We start from the raw sequence: 17,902 nt of genomic DNA, 5'->3' as shown, positions 1-17,902 counted from the left end.
ACTGAGGCTCCGGCTCTACACTCAGGACAGGAGCTGACAATCTGAGGGAATGGTCCTGAGTCACCAGATGCCGGCACAGCTGTATACTGAGGCTCCGTCTCTACACTCTGGGACAGGAGCTGACAATCTGAGGGAATGGTCCTGAGTCACCAGATGCCGACACAGCTGTATACTGAGGCTCCGGCTCTACACTCAGGACAGGAGCTGACAATCTGAGGGAATGGTCCTGAGTCACCAGATGCCGGCACAGCTGTATACTGAGGCTCCGGCTCTACACTCAGGGACAGGAGCAGACAATCTGAGGGAATGGTCCTGAGTCACCAGATGCCGGCACAGCTGTATACTGAGACTCCGGCTCTACACTCAGGGACAGGAGCTGACAATCTGAGGGAATGGTCCTGAGGCACCAGATGCCGGCACAGCTGTATACTGAGACTCCGGCTCTACACTCAGGGACAGGAGCTGACAATCTGAGGGAATGGTCCTGAGTCACCAGATGCCGGCACAGCTGTATACTGAGGCTCCGTCTCTACACTCTGGGACAGGAGCTGACAATCTGAGGGAATGGTCCTGAGTCACCAGATGCCGGCACAGCTGTATACTGAGGCTCCGGCTCTACACTCTGGGACAGGAGCTGACAATCTGAGGGAATGGTCCTGAGTCACCAGATGCCGACACAGCTGTATACTGAGGCTCCGGCTCTACACTCAGGACAGGAGCTGACAATCTGAGGGAATGGCCCTGAGTCACCAGATGCCGGCACAGCTGTATACTGAGGCTCCGGCTCTACACTCAGGGACAGGAGCTGACAATCTGAGGGAATGGTCCTGAGTCACCAGATGCCGACACAGCTGTATACTGAGGCTCCGGCTCTACACTCAGGACAGGAGCTGACAATCTGAGGGAATGGCCCTGAGTCACCAGATGCCGGCACAGCTGTATACTGAGACTCCGGCTCTACACTCAGGGACAGGAGCTGACAATCTGAGGGAATGGTCCTGAGGCACCAGATGCCGGCACAGCTGTATACTGAGGCTCCGGCTCTACACTCAGGGACAGGAGCTGACAATCTGAGGGAATGGTCCTGAGGCACCAGATGCCGGCACAGCTGTATACTGAGGCTCCGGCTCTACACTCAGGGACAGGAGCTGACAATCTGAGGGAATGGTCCTGAGGCACCAGATGCCGGCACAGCTGTATACTGAGGCTCCGGCTCTACACTCAGGGACAGGAGCTGACAATCTGAGGGAATGGTCCTGAGTCACCAGATGTCAGCACAGCTGTATACTGAGGCTCCGGCTCTACACTCAGGGACAGGAGCTGACAATCTGAGGGAATGGTCCTGAGTCACCAGATGCCGGCACAGCTGTATACTGAGGCTCCGTCTCTACACTCTGGGACAGGAGCTGACAATCTGAGGGAATGGTCCTGAGTCACCAGATGCCGACACAGCTGTATACTGAGGCTCCGGCTCTACACTCAGGACAGGAGCTGACAATCTGAGGGAATGGCCCTGAGTCACCAGATGCCGGCACAGCTGTATACTGAGGCTCCGGCTCTACACTCAGGGACAGGAGCTGACAATCTGAGGGAATGGTCCTGAGTCACCAGATGCCGACACAGCTGTATACTGAGGCTCCGGCTCTACACTCAGGACAGGAGCTGACAATCTGAGGGAATGGTCCTGAGTCACCAGATGCCGACACAGCTGTATACTGAGGCTCCGGCTCTACACTCAGGGACAGGAGCTGACAATCTGAGGGAATGGTCCTGAGTCACCAGATGCCGACACAGCTGTATACTGAGGCTCCGGCTCTACACTCAGGACAGGAGCTGACAATCTGAGGGAATGGTCCTGAGGCACCAGATGCCGGCACAGCTGTATACTGAGGCTCCGGCTCTACACTCAGGGACAGGAGCTGACAATCTGAGGGAATGGCCCTGAGTCACCAGATGCCGGCACAGCTGTATACTGAGGCTCCGGCTCTACACTCTGGGACAGGAGCTGAGAATCTGAGGGAATGGTCCTGAGTCACCAGATGCCGACACAGCTGTATACTGAGGCTCCGGCTCTACACTCAGGGACAGGAGCTGACAATCTGAGGGAATGGTCCTGAGTCACCAGATGCCGGCACAGCTGTATACTGAGGCTCCGGCTCTACACTCAGGGACAGGAGCTGACAATCTGAGGGAATGGTCCTGAGTCACCAGATGCCGACACAGCTGTATACTGAGGCTCCGGCTCTACACTCAGGACAGGAGCTGACAATCTGAGGGAATGGTCCTGAGTCACCAGATGCCGACACAGCTGTATACTGAGACTCCGGCTCTACACTCAGGGACAGGAGCTGACAATCTGAGGGAATGGTCCTGAGGCACCAGATGCCGGCACAGCTGTATACTGAGGCTCCGGCTCTACACTCAGGGACAGGAGCTGACAATCTGAGGGAATGGTCCTGAGTCACCAGATGCCGACACAGCTGTATACTGAGGCTCCGGCTCTACACTCAGGGACAGGAGCTGACAATCTGAGGGAATGGCCCTGAGTCACCAGATGCCGGCACAGCTGTATACTGAGGCTCCGGCTCTACACTCAGGGACAGGAGCTGACAATCTGAGGGAATGGTCCTGAGTCACCAGATGTCAGCACAGCTGTATACTGAGGCTCCGGCTCTACACTCAGGGACAGGAGCTGACAATCTGAGGGAATGGTCCTGAGTCACCAGATGTCAGCACAGCTGTATACTGAGGCTCCGGCAGTCAGACCTTTCAGCATTAGCTGTCGCTCCACCCAGCAGTCACGTGATGAGTCTCCTTTTGGCGGCAGCCATATTTTTGGCTTTTGGGGGAAGCGAATCAAAACTGAGGAAGTGACGTCCCAGAGCGGAAGTGACGTCCCAGAGCGGAAGTGACGTCCCAGAGCGGAAGTGACGTCCCAGAGCGGAGGTGACGCCGAACACGTGGGTTACATATGAGAACGGAGCCAGGAAGATGAAGTATAACTACAAGGTAAAGAGCGGTACAGCGAGGAGGAGGATGGGGAGATGGGTTATACGGAGGGAGGAGGGGGCGATGGGGTATAGGGAGAAGGAGGAGGGGGCGATGGGGTATAGGGAGGCAGGAGGGGGCGATGGGGTATAGGGAGGCAGGAGGGGGCGATGGGGTATAGGGAGGCAGGAGGGGGCGATGGGGTATAGGGAGGGAGGAGGGGGCGATGGGGTATAGGGAGGGAGGGAGGAGGGAGGAGGGGGCGGCGATGGGGTATAGGGAGGGAGGGAGGAGGGGGCGGCGATGGGGTATAGGGAGGAGGAGGGGGCGATGGGGTATAGGGAGGCAGGAGGGGGCGATGGGGTATAGGGAGGGAGGAGGGGGCGATGGGGTATAGGGAGGCAGGAGGGGGCGATGGGGTATAGGGAGGGAGGAGGGGGCGATGGGGTATAGGGAGGCAGGAGGGGGCGATGGGGTATAGGGAGGGAGGAGGGGGCGATGGGGTATAGGGAGGGAGGAGGGGGCGATGGGGTATACGGAGGGGGCGATGGGGTATACGGAGGGAGGAGGGGGCGATGGGGTATAGGGAGGGAGGAGGAGGGGGCGATGGGGTATAGGGAGGGAGGAGGAGGGGGTGGCGATGGGGTATAGGGAGGGAGGAGGAGGGGGTGGCGATGGGGTATAGGGAGGGAGGAGGAGGGGGTGGCGATGGGGTATAGGGAGGGAGGAGGAGGGGGTGGCGATGGGGTATAGGGAGGGAGGAGGGGGCGATGGGGTATACGGAGGGAGGAGGGGGCGATGGGGTATACGGAGGGGGCGATGGGGTATACGGAGGGGGCGATGGGGTATACGGAGGGAGGAGGGGGCGATGGGGTATACGGAGGAGGAGGATGGGGGTAGGGGGGATGTGTAACCCTGTGATTGCTCCTCCCCGTTGATCGTGTGATCTGGTGTCTCTCTTGCAGTTCAGTAATCTCCTGGGGTCGTTTTTTCGTCGTGGGAATCTGACATTTTCTCCCGATGGGAACTCGCTTCTGAGTCCTGTGGGGAATCGGCTGAGCGTCTTCCACCTGAAGAAGTGAGTGCTGTTCAGGAATCGGTTTGTGACACCTGGTGATCGTCTCTCCCCACAGTTGCCCTCTTTTTAGGATCGGCTCGTGATGCCTGTGAATTTGCTTTCCTCTCTGCTGTCCAATGCAGGGATTGGCTCGCCCCAATGCTGGGGTCCGGCTCGTGATCACGTGTGATCGGCTATTCCATGTTGGGATTGACTTGTGATATCTGAGGATCTGTTCGCCTCATGGCTGTCTCATGTGAGGGTCAACGGTTGATGCCTGGGGATCGTCTCGCTTTGCAGCTGCCCCATGTGGGAATCTGCTCATGATGCCTGTTGATTGGCTGTTCGGTGCCAGGATCAGGTCGTGATGCCTAGTGATTGCCTTGCTCCCCGATTGCGCCGTGTTGGGATCAACTTGTGATACTTGGGGATCTGTTCGCCCTGTGCTGGGATCGGCTCGTGATGCCAGAGGATCTGCTCGCCCCGCGATTGCCCTTTGCGGGGATTGGCTTGTGATGCCTGGGGATTGTCGGACTCTAGCCACTCTGTTGCCCGTGCTGGGATTGGTTTGTGATGCCTGGGGATCGGCTCTCCCCGCGCCGGCCTCTGCTCTCCCCGACATGAGGTCCTTTCTTCTGGCCAGACGTGACGAGTTGATGCTGCTCATAACTGTGTTGTCTTCTCCCTCCAGTAATCGTGCGGAGACCCTGCCAGCTGCCACGCGGTGTAACATCACGTGTGTGGCTCTGTCCCCTGATGGCTCTCTGGGGATCCTCGTGGATGAAGGTGCGTTGGGGACCTATCATGGCTGACGTTGGGGGAGGGGATGCCTCCATATGATGCCACTGTCTGCTCTCTCCACAGAGGGGTCCGCGCTCCTCATCAGCCTCGTCACTAAGTCCGTCCTCAATCACTTCCACTTCCAGCAGCCGGTCCACGCTGTCAGCTTCTCCCCAAACGGCAGGTGAGTGGCCTCCAATATAGGGTGCGGCCCCTCTCCTGCTGCGTTCTCACCCATGTTTGGTCTGCAGGACGTTCGTGGTGTGTAAAGGCTCGGTGGCGCTCCTGTACCGCGCTCCGGGGAAGAGGCGCGACTTCAACGCTTTTGTCTTGGATAAGTCGTTCTACGGTCCCTACGATGAGACGACGTGCATCGACTGGACAGGCGACTCCAGGTTTGGGGGTGGGTCGGGTGACAGCTCTGTGGTGTGGAGCTCCAAGTGCTCTGCGGGCCCCCTGCCGAGCAACCCAGGCCCACTGCTCCCCCCCCCCCCCACCCCCCCCACTCCTCCCCTCCTGCTGAGCGGCCAGCGCCTCCTCCTCACACAGCCCTCCCTGACGACTTTTCTTTCCCAGGTGCTTTGCGGTCGGCAGTAAGGACATGACCACCTGGGTGTTCGGAGCGGAGCGCTGGCAGAATCTCATCTACTATAGTCTCGGGGGCCACAAGGACGCCATCGTGTCCTGCTTCTTCCAGGAGGGCAGCCTGGATGTGAGTGTGCTGGTGAGTTGTGTGCAGCGGACCCCGTCCTGAGCCCACGCTCACTGTCCGCCTTCTCTTTCGCAGCTGTACACCATCAGTGCAGACGCCACGCTCTGCACGTGGGAGTGTGACACCGCGCTCACCCAGCTGCAGCCCAGACAACCAAGGAAAGAGCCCCCAGCAGAAGAGATGGTGGAGGGGAGAGGCGAGGAAATCCGGGGGTCTACTAACCCCGACGCAGAGGAGAAGAGCCGCAGGGTGATGTACAAGAGGGTCGGCAAGTAAGTCTGCGCCACCTGCGGTGCTGATGTACCATGGGGCAGGTGTGGTGGCATGGGGTCGTGCCGCAGGGGGAGCAGTGCGCGGCTTGAGTCATGCCATAGGGGGAGGTGTGCGCGGCCTGTGTCGTGCCGCAGGGGGAGGGGTGCGCTGCGGCCTGTGTCGTGCCGCAGGGGGAGGGGTGCGCTGCGGCCTGTGTCGTGCCGCAGGGGGAGGGGTGCGCTGCGGCCTGTCGTGCCGCGGGGGGAGGGGTGCGCTGCGGCCTGTGTCGTGCCGCGGGGGGGGAGGGGTGCGCTGCGGCCTGTGTCGTGCCGCGGGGGGGAGGGGTGCGCTGCGGCCTGTGTCGTGCCGCGGGGGGAGGGGTGCGCTGCGGCCTGTGTCGTGCCGCGGGGGGAGGGGTGCGCTGCGGCCTGTGTCGTGCCGCGGGGGGGGAGGGGTGCGCTGCGGCCTGTGTCGTGCCGCGGGGGGGAGGGGTGCGCTGCGGCCTGTGTCGTGCCGCGGGGGGAGGGGTGCGCTGCGGCCTGTGTCGTGCCGCGGGGGGAGGGGTGCGCTGCGGCCTGTGTCGTGCCGCGGGGGGAGGGGTGCGCTGCGGCCTGTGTCGTGCCGCGGGGGGAGGGGTGCGCTGCGGCCTGTGTCGTGCCGCCGGGGGAGGGGTGCGCTGCGGCCTGTGTCGTGCCGCGAGGAGAGTGGGTGGGTGCCGCTGGTATCGCAGGGGAGGGGGGGGGTGTGGTCCGACTTTCACATCCTGTCTCTGTCTTCAGACATTTCTTCAATAAGGATGGAGACTTCACCTCGCTGACAGCCGCCGCCTTCCACAAGAAGCTGAATGTCCTGGTGACTGGCTTCTCCTCCGGAGCCTTCCACATCCACGAGCTACCGGACCTGAGTCTTATCCACTCCCTCAGGTGACTGCCCGCCTGTGTCAGTGAGGTGCCGCCATGTTGTTGTGCCCCCTCCACATGTGGTGACGCTGCTTCTTCTATAGTATTTCAGATCAGAGTGTCTCCTCCATCGCTATCAACAGCACCGGAGACTGGATCTCGTTTGGCAGCAGCGGTAAGTAGAGCTCCTTCCCTCCCACACCATCCCCCTCCTGGGTGGCGTCCACACCCCGTCCACTATCTCCCCTCCGCTACCGTTCCACTGTGGTTGATTGTTTTGCCAAGTGTTTAAAGGGCTCGGATACGGCTTTAAAGAAGGCGATTAATTTCATTACAATAATTAAGTGATTGTAGAAAATAGGAAATATTGTGCATAATATAAATCACAAAGGTAAGGTACTTACGTTACACGCTACACAAGAAAAACTTCACCAGGAACAGTGCACATCATCTGTCCGGAAACCTCATCCGTGAGAAGCAGAACGGCGAAGACAGAGAAATTCCTGGGATATCCACACTGTGGACCCACGGGCGTTCCCCCCCCCCCCCCCCCCCTCCAGTCCACAGGTTAAGAGGCTTCTGTCTTAGCTGAAATCTTCCCCAGCTTATGTCTTGTTTGGAACAAACTATGCTTGTGTAACTGAGTGTTACACAAACTCTGACAAATTCTATTTGTCCAATATAGTATCTCTCTTCCGAGTGGCCAGCTCTGCAGATGTCAATCAACACCGGACAAATACCTCACCGGATAAACCATGCACAAAAGCTTTCCTGGCACCAAATGTCATTTCTCACTAAACGTTAATAACGAAACTATGCAGTAATTGGATGCATAATATAAGCATACGCTTACCCACTAGAGATGCTGTAAACCTGCACGTTCTCATTAAATATTGATGGAGTCTCCAGGCGTTAGGAAAATTACAGGAGATACAAAGCTAAACTATTACTCTCTAATATCTTAAAGGGGTCTTTAAAGACAGGCTACCAATATGGGTTCCCGATGGTCATTAATATCTTAGCACTGCAGTCTGTATTGTCCACCTCCCGTCCCACCCATCCCTTTCTTGTTTGCCCCCATCTCTGTGACCCCCGCACTGTAATGGCGGCTCTGTCCTGCAGGTCTGGGTCAGCTGCTGGTGTGGGAATGGCAGAGCGAATCCTATGTTCTTAAGCAGCAGGGACACTTCAACAACATGGTGGCGCTGTGTTACTCCCCGGACGGCCAGCACCTCGTCACCGGGGGAGATGACGGAAAGGTAAGATGGGGGTGGGCAGGTGTCGCACCGTGCTGGTGCTGCCAGCAATCCCACTGACCCCCGATCTCTTGGCAGGTGAAGGTGTGGGACACAAGTAGTGGCTTCTGCTTCGTGACTTTCACAGACCACACCAGCAGCGTCACCGCCGTCAGCGTCACCGCTAATGGGCAGGCTGTGCTCAGCGCCTCCCTGGACGGCACCGTCAGAGCGTACAGCTTGATGAGGTGGGTATATCTGTACATGGCCTCTGCCTGCATGGCCCAGAGCCGGGGGCTCACCCATCCATCTCATTCCAGGTATCGTAACTTCAGGACGTTCACGTCTCCTCGGCCCACCCAGTTCTCCTGCCTGGCCGTGGACGGCAGTGGAGAGGTCGTGTGCGCCGGCGCTCAGGACTCTTACGAGATCTACGTGTGGAGCATGCAGACCGGGAGACTCCTGGATGTGAGTGCCAGAGGCTCGTATACTGTAGACCAGTGGTTCCCAAACTCCAGTCCTCGCGGACCCCAACAGGTCGTGTTTTTAGGACTCCCTTAGTATTTCACAGGTGATGGAAGAATCATCAAGGCATCAGGAATTCTCTCACATGTGTAACACTATGGAAATCCTGAAAACATGACCTGTTGGGGTCCGCGAGGACTGGAGCTTGGGAACCACTGCTGTAGACCGTGCGGGGACCACCGACAGAATTCCGCCCCCCGTAAACCACAGCTGTGCCCGGCTGCCAGTCTTCCGGCTACAGCCTTGCCCCACTGCTCTCTGTAACAGGATACCAGGAGCATGAGGCTGCCGCCTGACTCCGCGCTGCCGCCTGACTCCGCGCTGCCGCCTGACTCCGCGCTGCCGCCTGACTCCGCTCTGCCGCATGACTCCGCCCTGTCGCCTGCTGTATCCCTTACACTCCCACGTTTTCCTGTGTCTTTAACCTTCAGGGTTACTGTTCCTTTTAGTGACCTTTACTGGTGAGAATCCGGATGTGCTCTTACTGCCTCTGTCATATTAGGTTTTGGCCGGACACGAGGGGCCGATCAGCAGTGTGGCTTTTAACCCTTGGAAATCTGTTCTGGCCACCGCCTCTTGGGACCGGACGGTCAGACTCTGGGATATGACGGACAGCTGGAAGACGACGGAGACCCTGAGCTTGACGGCAGAGGGTGAGTAGATGATTTGGTCGTAGCCTCTCAGATCAGACGTGACATTGAGTGGTGGGGCTGTGTGGTAACCCTCCCATACCCACCTCACCTTTATGACCACGTCTTTTCTGTTCTTCAGCGCTCGTGGTCACTTTCCGTCCTGATGGCAGAGAATTAGCGGTGGCTTCCTTGGATGGTCAGATCACCATGTGGGACCCAGAGAAGGGGATTCAGACCGGATCCATTGAGGGGAGACACGACCTCCAGCTGGGACGAAAAGAGACAGATAAGATTACGGCCAAGCACTCCTCTAAGGGGAAGTGAGTGACTGCACTTCCTTGGCTGGGCACTGAGTGCTCCTCATCCCATCAGCCGAGCCCACCTCCTGATCTGTGTTTATTCCCCAGGGCCTTCACCTCCCTGTGTTACTCAGCGGATGGTCACGCTCTTCTCGCCGGTGGCGCCTCGCGCTTTGTGTGCATTTACCATGTCAGGGAGCAGCTGCTCGCCAAGAAGTTTGAGATCTCCTGTAACCATTCTCTGGATGCCATGGAGGTGAGAAGGCGATGACACTAAGGGGTTAATACAGTTTGGGCAAAATAATGTTACAGTGGCAAGTTTCGGCATTTTAGCCGTTTGCCAAAACATATCCCAGATCCAGTCCTATAATCCATCTGGGCTTATAGTGCCGACTCTCTGCTTTAATCTGAGGGATTCACATCCTAATTTGAGGGGAAGGGTTTATGAATTACTGCACTTTAATATGGAGCTGCCTCTTAGTAAAGAGACCAGAAGTAATTGGACAATTCTCAGAAGCTTGATAATGGATTAATGAAGCCAGTAAAAGGGCTGGTGCTGATTCCCGGTGCGGCATTTGCATTTGGAAGCTGTTTCTGTGAACCCACAACATGCGGATAAAGGAAGAGAAACCGACCATCATTAGACTGAAAAGGAAATATCCGTCATAAAGCACAAATGTTTCTTCCCGCCACGCTTCGATTCCTCCCGCCACGCTTCTCCCCTCACCTCCTTTCCTCCCGCCACGCTTCTCCCCTCACCTCCTTTCCTCCCGCCATGCTTCTCCCCTCACCTCCTTTCCTCCCGCCATGCTTCTCCCCTCACCTCCTTTCCTCCCGCCACGCTTTTCGCCCCGCCACGCTTTTCGCCCCGCCACGCTTTTCGCCCCGCCACGCTTTTCGCCCCCGCCACGCTTTTCGCCCCGCCACGCTTTTCGCCCCGCCGCGCTTTTCGCCCCGCCGCGCTTTTCGCCCCCGCCGCGCTTCTCCCCTCGCCTCTTTTCTTCCGCCGCGCTTTTCCCCCCGCCGCGCTTCCCCCGCCGTCGCGCTTCTCCCCTCGCCTCTTTTCTTCTCCCGCCGCGCTTCTCCCCGCCACGCTTTTCCCCCCGCCGCCGCGCTTTTCCCCCCGCCGCGCTTCTCCCCTCGCCTCTTTTCTTCTCCCGCCGCGCTTCTCCCCTCGTCTCTTTTCCTCCCGCCACGTTTTCCCTACCTGTTTATTTCCTGTTGCCTCTCATCCTTTACCTTTCCATTAGGAGTTTCTGGACCGCCGTAAGATGACGCAGTTTGGGAGTCTGGCTTTGGTTGATGAAGGAGCGGGGGATGTGGATGGCGTCACTTTGAGTCTCCCAGGAGTCCGTAAAGGTAGGGTGTGGTCTGCTGTGAACGGTACTGAAGCCCCTGCGTTGGGAGACTTACTGAAGACCATTTTTTAGGTGACATGAGCTCTAGGCATTTCAGGCCCGAAATCCGTGTGACGTCATTACGCTTCTCTCCCACCGGTGAGTGATGAACGGACATGATGGCCGATGAGGCCGTGACTGGGGTCTCGTAGTAAGTGTCTCTCTGATCTCAGGGCGCAGTTGGGCTGCCACCTCCACAGAGGGTCTCCTCATTTACTCGCTGGACTCCAGTTCGGTGTTTGATCCTTTCCAGCTGGATGAAGAAGTGACAGCTGGCAGTGTCCATCGGACGCTGCGGCAAGGCGAGTGGACCCGTGCCCTAGTGATGGCTATGAGACTCAATGAAGAGCGTCTTCTAGAGGAGGCACTGGAGAGTGTGCCTCACACGGACAGTGAGTGCTATACCTATTGTGGTCGCCATGTCTGTAAATGTGTCCGTGTCATCGATGTCCATCTCCTGTAGTTAAGGTCCTGTGCTCGTCCCTCCCGGAGCCGTACGTGGAGCGGCTGCTTGTGTTCCTGGCGGCTCAGATTGATCGCTCCCGGCACCTGCAGTTCTACCTGATCTGGGCCCATGAGTTGTTGATGCAGCACGGCCAGAAGCTGAAGACTCGGTAATTTCCTCCTCTCCAATCTCTCTGCTGGTCCTGCACTGATCAGAGATGGCTGCTTTCTGAATCCCGCTGCCTTCTGTCCACAGCTCTGTCTCCCTGATGCCGGCCATTCACGCCCTGCAGAAGAGCATCCAGGCTCACGTCACGGACATCGCAAGGCTGTAAGTACTCTGTGCTTTCTGGAGAGCGAGATCTGGCCTTTATTGCGCTAACTTGGGGAATCGTGGTCCTATGCTGTTTGTACTGCCTCTGTACTGTTTGTACTGCCCAAGAACGGTGGAGTCCAGATACCACCGCCGGTGGGTGGGGGCCGGGCCGTCCAGTCATGGGGTGGGTGGGGGCCGTGCTGTCCAGTCATGGGGTGGGTGGGGCCCAGGCCAGTGGTTGGGGGCCGGGCCGTCCAGTCATGGGGTGGGTGGGGCCCAGGCCAGTGGGTGGGGGCCGTGCTGTCCAGTCAAGGGGTGGGTGGGGGCCGAGACGACGTGTGGTGGGGGGCAGGGCCGTCCCGTCCAGTTATGGGGTGGGTGGGGGCCGTGCTGTCCAGTCATGGGGTGGGTGGGGGCCGGGCCATTCCGTCCTGTCATGGGGTGAGTGGGGCCCAGGCCGGTGGGTGGGGGCTGTGCCGTCCAGTCATGGGGTGGGTGTGGTGCAGGCCGGTGGGGGCCGTGCCGTCCAGTCATGGGGTGGGTGGGGGCCGAGCCGTCCCGTCCTGTCATGGGGTGAGTGGGGCCCAGGCCGGTGGGTGGGGGCCGTGCCGTCCTGTCATGGGGTGGGTGGGGGCCGTCCCGTCGTGGGTCTGCATCTGATGATGACTTGAGCTTCTTCTGATGTTTCTGCCTTTTAGCTGTGATTGGAATCGGTACAACATGCGCTTTGCCGTCTGCCTGTCCCAGCAGCGAGGAGTGAAGCGCGCAGCCACAGAGCGGGACACAGAGTCGGATGTGGAGTCAATGAGTGATGGTAGCGGAGGAGCTGACAGCGACCACTGATTTGGGTGGTGGGGAAGAGATCTGGGATTGTGTCCTGAAGTGGAGGGAGGATTGCGGTTTCCGGCCTCCACCATCTTGTGCGCATGGCAGTATGGATCGGTGATCCTCATACCCGCGGGCGGAGATCTGCTGGATCATCTGGGCCTTACAAGGACGTGTATTTGTGTGGCGGTGGCATCTACAGACTGTAGTAAAGGCGACTCGCTTGCTTCTCTCGGGCTTCTTCTGGTCATGTGGGTGGTTTTCTCTGTAGTACAGCTCTGTCCGAGTCTTCAGGAGTGGAAGCCGCTTATTGAACACGCAGGGACACAACGTCTGTCATCTCCTGCTGACGTACCCGCCATAAAGAAGAGCTACAGGGGCAGGAACGTGCCCATGTGCTGGGCCTGCAACCCAAAAACAGGAGCTGGAAAGATGCCAGTTACTACCTACCCTCCGCTTCCCATGAAGGTGGGGGGTCCTGCTGTAGGGTCCATGGCTGGTGTGTGTGGTCTTGGACTCCATACTGACAGACCGCCAGTGATTATGTGCTTCACCCTCGTTAGTGACATCTATATAGAGGCCGTACTGCGCTGTGCGGTACATACTGACCCAGTACATCGCAGGTGAATGGAGGGTGGTTATATGTGTGTATGACTGCAGCATGTGACGGCTGTGTCCCCCTCCTCGCCCCCCTGCGCGGCCCGTGTCCCCCTCCTCGCCCCCCTGCGCGGCCCGTGTCCCCCTCCTCGCCCCCCTGCGCGGCCCGTGTCCCCCTCCTCGCCCCCCTGCGCGGCCCGTGTCCCCCTCCTCGCCCCACTGCGCGGCCCGTGTCCCCCTCCTCGCCCCCCTGCGCGGCCCGTGTCCCCCTCCTCGCCCCCCTGCGCGGCCCGTGTCCCCCTCCTCGCCCCCCTGCGCGGCCCGTGTCCCCCTCCTCGCCCCCCTGCGCGGCCCGTGTCCCCCTCCTCGCCCCCCTGCGCGGCCCGTGTCCCCCTCCTCGCCCCCCTGCGCGGCCCGTGTCCCCCTCCTCGCCCCCTGCTGTTTGGGTGCAGCAGTGATGTTTCGGGGCATTAGTCTTAGTAGGGGTGTAACACAAGCACAGTTTTCTAGCCCATGTTCACAGCTCATTTACTTCTATGAGGCACAAAGGAGGCATTATACTGTGTATGTGGCATTACTATGGGAGGGGCACAGTGGGTGCATCATTACCTTATTTTGTGGATTATAAGGCGTACCCCAAATTTTGGGGAGGAAAATGGGGAAAAAATGTTTTTTGTTTTTTTTTTAATAAAAAATAAGTTTACCAGTTTCTGGGGGAGGGGTGGAGAGAGAATCCCAAATGGCAGGGTCGCTGCTGCAGGAAGCTGGCGGCGACCGGGGTGTGGAGACGCCGCGCGCCCCCCAGGCTGGGAGGAGTGGGGAGACGCCGCGCGCCCCCCAGGCTGGGAGGAGTGGGGAGACGCTGCGCGCCCCCGGGCTGGGAGGAGTGGGGAGACGCCGCGCGCCCCCGGGCTGGGAGAAGTGGGGAGATGCCGGGAGGAGGGGGTGTTCGGCAGCAGGAGTGGGGCGAGGAGGCCGGGGCGCTGGCTGGGCACAAGGACGCTTCATCCAAGTATTTTTTTTTTTTTTTTTAAACAAATACAAGGTAATAAAGATTTCTAGAACTCTGTAACATAACAAGAACATAAAGCGTCTGTAGCGTTGTACAGTCGTGGACCGTGTATATTGTGCGGCTCCTCGTTTCTCCTTCGTGGAGGTTCCTGCACATGAAAAGTGAGGCCACGTTCTGTAGTCATCACATTGTCATTCCCTCTTATATTGAGCGTGTCCCCGCATGTGACCCATGTAAACTATTACTGTGGACGGCGATCCCGGAGTGTGTCCATCATTTTGGATCACCTCTTCCAGGCCCCGAGAGGACGCTGCCCAGAAGATGACTCTGCCTCCAGGGCTGGTTTTACGTGAAGGGAAGTTACCAGTGTGATGGCCGCGCTCCTGCTCTCCCTGCAGAGCTGTGTGACTATATCTGACCCAGCTGCAGCTTCCAGCTCACCGGCAGGCGAGGCTGCAACACAGCAGAGCTGAGAGAGAAGCAAAAAATGTGTTTGTAAGACGACAACGTTCATTGTTCCTGATGTATGTACCATCACACTCCTACATGTCAAGCTCTGGAGGCAGAGTTATCTCCCGGCAGCGTCCTCCCAGAGCCTGGAAGACGTCATTTATGTAGAGGATTTCTCCACCAGCAAGCGCCTGGTATGAGACACGGGGATCGCAGACCTCAGCTATCTGTAACCTGTGTGCCCATATTAGTAGCTTACGTGGGTCACGTGTGGGGACAGATGCAACACCTGAGACCATGGTTTGTTTTTTTGGCCTTTTCTAGTCCAATCACTCCTTGTGAATCAGTCCCTTTACGGGCCACGCTCGCACCCTCCCAATTCTGTGCATCTGGTTCACTCCTGGAGACAGGCGCTTGCATTTCTCCTTTGTCTCATTGGGGGACACAGACCATGGGTGTTTTTTCCCACCATGAAGACGAGATAGGGGTGACGGACCCTACTGAAATTGTCCAATCTCCCCAAACCAACAACAGGCGAGCACGTGGAGTGTCGCCTCCACATATCCTCTCCTGCGACATGGGACACCATGCTGGACACAGCCCTGACCACCCTAAGGCAGAGAAACCTGAGGCTGCACAGAGGCATGACCAATGCTGAAAACTGCGGTGATGGAAGGAGATGGACGGTCCCTCTCCTCATCCCCCATTGGGGAAGACGGATTAAGGGTGCCTGCGCCGTCCTTTAAACAGCCCCCCTCGCCTCTAACCTGGCAGATTTGTCCATGGAGGGAGCATGGAGAAGGAGGGTGGGTTGGGAGGGCTCCTTTGAGGGTTCCTGTAGCGCTGCGTTCCTCTTCGGCGGTGAGGGCCCAGTGCTGCCGGCATCCTCAGGGTTCAGCTTCTGGCCACAGCACTATGGCCACTTCTGGCGTGTGAGCCCGTAATCCTGGCGCGGCGTGCCTGCCAGTGTCTTCCGGCCGGCGCCAGAACTTTAGGCCCCGGCCTGCCACCCGCCGGCGCTTCACAGAGGCGCCGCTTTTGAGTCCCGGCCTCCAAACAAGCTGCAGGTCTTACTGCAGCCCCCCAGGACACTCTGGGACACAGGACCGAGGTAAGTGCTGCCGCCCTATATGCTGCTCCATTTTGCAGAGGCTGCGCTGATCTTTTTACAGCGTCACTCTGTATATACACCGCCCCAGCAACTGACAGTCCATATCCACTAAGAGGCACTGCATGTCCAGAAGGGCCGAGACCCATACGGTGTTATTAGCCTAATGTACCTCCTGTCGGTCCGCTTTTCCGCAAGTGCAGGGTAAACAATTATGGGAAGCCTGCGATTCCGAAGGCGCCCAGGAGCCCTCTGCTGCCACCGAGCCCCGTGGACCTAGCCCCCTTGAATGGGTTTCGTCCCTGACGCAGTCCATGGCATCACTAACTAGAGCAATCGAGTCCCTCAGACCCCCAATAGGGGTAGGGGCAGTAGCTCACCTGTCTTTGAAGGAGCCGACAGCCTGCAGTAGTCGCTCTCTAGACAGGCAGGGGAAACCCATACGGCCCCTCGGCATCCGTGAGCTCCGTCTCTCACTCACTGGTGTACGATAGCGAGCAGAACTCGGATTACGATCCGGAGGGGCCCCTCAGGTTGGATGCGTCTGGTTATCAGGAGACAGTCCATAGTCTCTGAATCCGTCAATCAAACCCTGGAGATTGATGATGCGTCCACCCTGGCCACAAGGTGTCATGTAAATGGGTCAGTATACAAAAAAACACGGCACTCCAGAGACAAACCGAGGAGAATTGGTGCTCAAGGTTTCCAACCCCAAGGCCTGCGTCATCCGGGTACCTGGTGCCGTGATTTGTTGGTCTCTTCTGGCCGCCATTACGATGTTTTTGCACATTTTGGCATCATTTACCACCCGTGTTTTCCTCCTTCTGTAGTCACATTGTGTGCAGCCCCTTTGATAGACTCGAGCTCCAGTCATCACAAAATAACCAGGTACAGCTCACCATTCACATTATCTTGGTCACTCGTGCTAATCATTAACCCCTTGGTATTCTCTACCATCCAGCTGCATTCCACGCTCTTATTGGCTCTTTTTCTTCAGCATTATAGGATTTCATTCCTGCCTTAGGATATCTTTTACCCTACTGCGTCTCTTACAGGTATATCCTCCTTGCCATCCATATTCGTCAGCATGGACCTTTCTATTCTAGTGATGAACACTCGGGGAGCACATGGATATTCTTTTTTCCTTATAGCCTTTTCACCATAGTTGTGGGCTTCGGTCCCTGAAAAAATTTTCTGTTACTCATGAATCTGTTTTCCTTACCCATGTTCTCACCCTCATTTATGGCACAGATGGAATCTGCATCTACACTTCAGGAATGTCTGCAGTCACTTTCCTTCACTATAGATCCTGCTTCTGACGTCATCATTATTTATTATTGTGACAGTGTATTATATGTCTATAGCATTGTTCTGACATATTGTTTTGTTTTCTTGTCTACCTTCCTGATGAAGGTCCATTGTTGGACCGAAAACGTTCATATGATAGGAGTCTATTTTTGTCTGGATGCGCAATAAAGAAAAAATTGCTTCTCCGATTTTGAGTGCCAAGTAATTTTGTATATGTAAATGGTCAAACGGCCTTGTAGAGTGTTCAGCACTCACCCAGAGTTTGGGGACATAGTGCAGCGGCAGAGGGAACAGCCAGACAAGCGTGTCTCAGGTCAGAGGGCTTTTGAAGCAAGATACCCATTTGCTTCTGATCTCTGCAAAAATTGTGCAGAATCCGCTCCAGTAGATCCACCCATGTCGCACTTGGCTTCCAAAACCCTGCTACCCTTACCTAACTGATCCTCTATCAGAGAGTCTTGCTCGATCAGTTTCTAAAGCTTTGAATGAGCTCTCTCCCCTACCTTCGCTGCAGCATGGATGGCTAAGGCCATGGTATCCTGGGCAGTCATTAACTAGAGCCCTGCAGGGTACTGACCTTCCACCTGAGGTAGTAGATCTCGCGAATCAGATCGCTTTGGCCAGAGACTACTTGACTAACTGCGCAGCACTTGCGGCCGCGATTGCTATTTCCATTAGAAGAGCTCTGTGGTTAAGGACATGGCAAACGGACTCAACATCAAAGAAATGCCTAACTTCTCTGCCTTACTAGAGCGGCCGGTTGTTCAGTGAGGAGAAGCTAAATCAACTCCTCTCAGACACCACAGGGGGAGGGGAAAGTAACTTTCTTCCCCAACAAAAGGTTAAGCAACCGTTTCGTCATCAACTGCAGGCACATTTTTGGTCCCTTCGTAACATGTCATGTCCATCCTGCGTTCTCGGGGCGTAGTTTTGCCATATTTGGACGACCTCCTGGTCAGGGGACTGTCTTCGAGCTTGTAAGGAATGCGTCAACATCACACTGGATACGCTTTCCCGCCTGGGGTGGCTGGTAAACTTGAAAAAGTCTTCCCCTGTCCCAGAACCA

At 57.3% G+C, this 17,902-nt stretch overlaps 1 protein-coding gene across 1 annotated transcript; it reads left to right on the top strand.

Moving 5' to 3' along the window:
- The first annotated feature begins 2,852 nt into the window (after positions 1-2,852).
- LOC141053910 (periodic tryptophan protein 2 homolog) lies at positions 2,853-17,024 on the top strand. The gene is made up of 21 exons (XM_073551079.1): positions 2,853-3,009; positions 3,954-4,066; positions 4,737-4,831; positions 4,910-5,009; positions 5,077-5,220; positions 5,402-5,537; positions 5,613-5,809; positions 6,569-6,712; positions 6,793-6,863; positions 7,811-7,947; positions 8,023-8,171; positions 8,244-8,391; positions 8,951-9,101; positions 9,220-9,400; positions 9,488-9,635; positions 10,630-10,738; positions 10,810-10,875; positions 10,950-11,168; positions 11,240-11,390; positions 11,477-11,551; positions 12,235-17,024. The coding sequence occupies exons 1-21, from the start codon at positions 2,992-2,994 to the stop codon at positions 12,377-12,379; spliced, it is 2,697 nt and encodes an 898-aa protein (XP_073407180.1). The 5' UTR covers positions 2,853-2,991; the 3' UTR covers positions 12,380-17,024.
- Positions 17,025-17,902: the final 878 nt, after the last annotated feature.

The sequence above is a fragment of the Dendrobates tinctorius genome, unplaced genomic scaffold, assembly GCF_039654945.1.
Source record: "Dendrobates tinctorius isolate UK_male_01 unplaced genomic scaffold, ASM3965494v1 ptg000172l, whole genome shotgun sequence".
Taxonomy (NCBI): Eukaryota; Metazoa; Chordata; class Amphibia; order Anura; family Dendrobatidae; genus Dendrobates; species Dendrobates tinctorius.
This window is presented reverse-complemented; position numbering and strand designations above follow the sequence as displayed.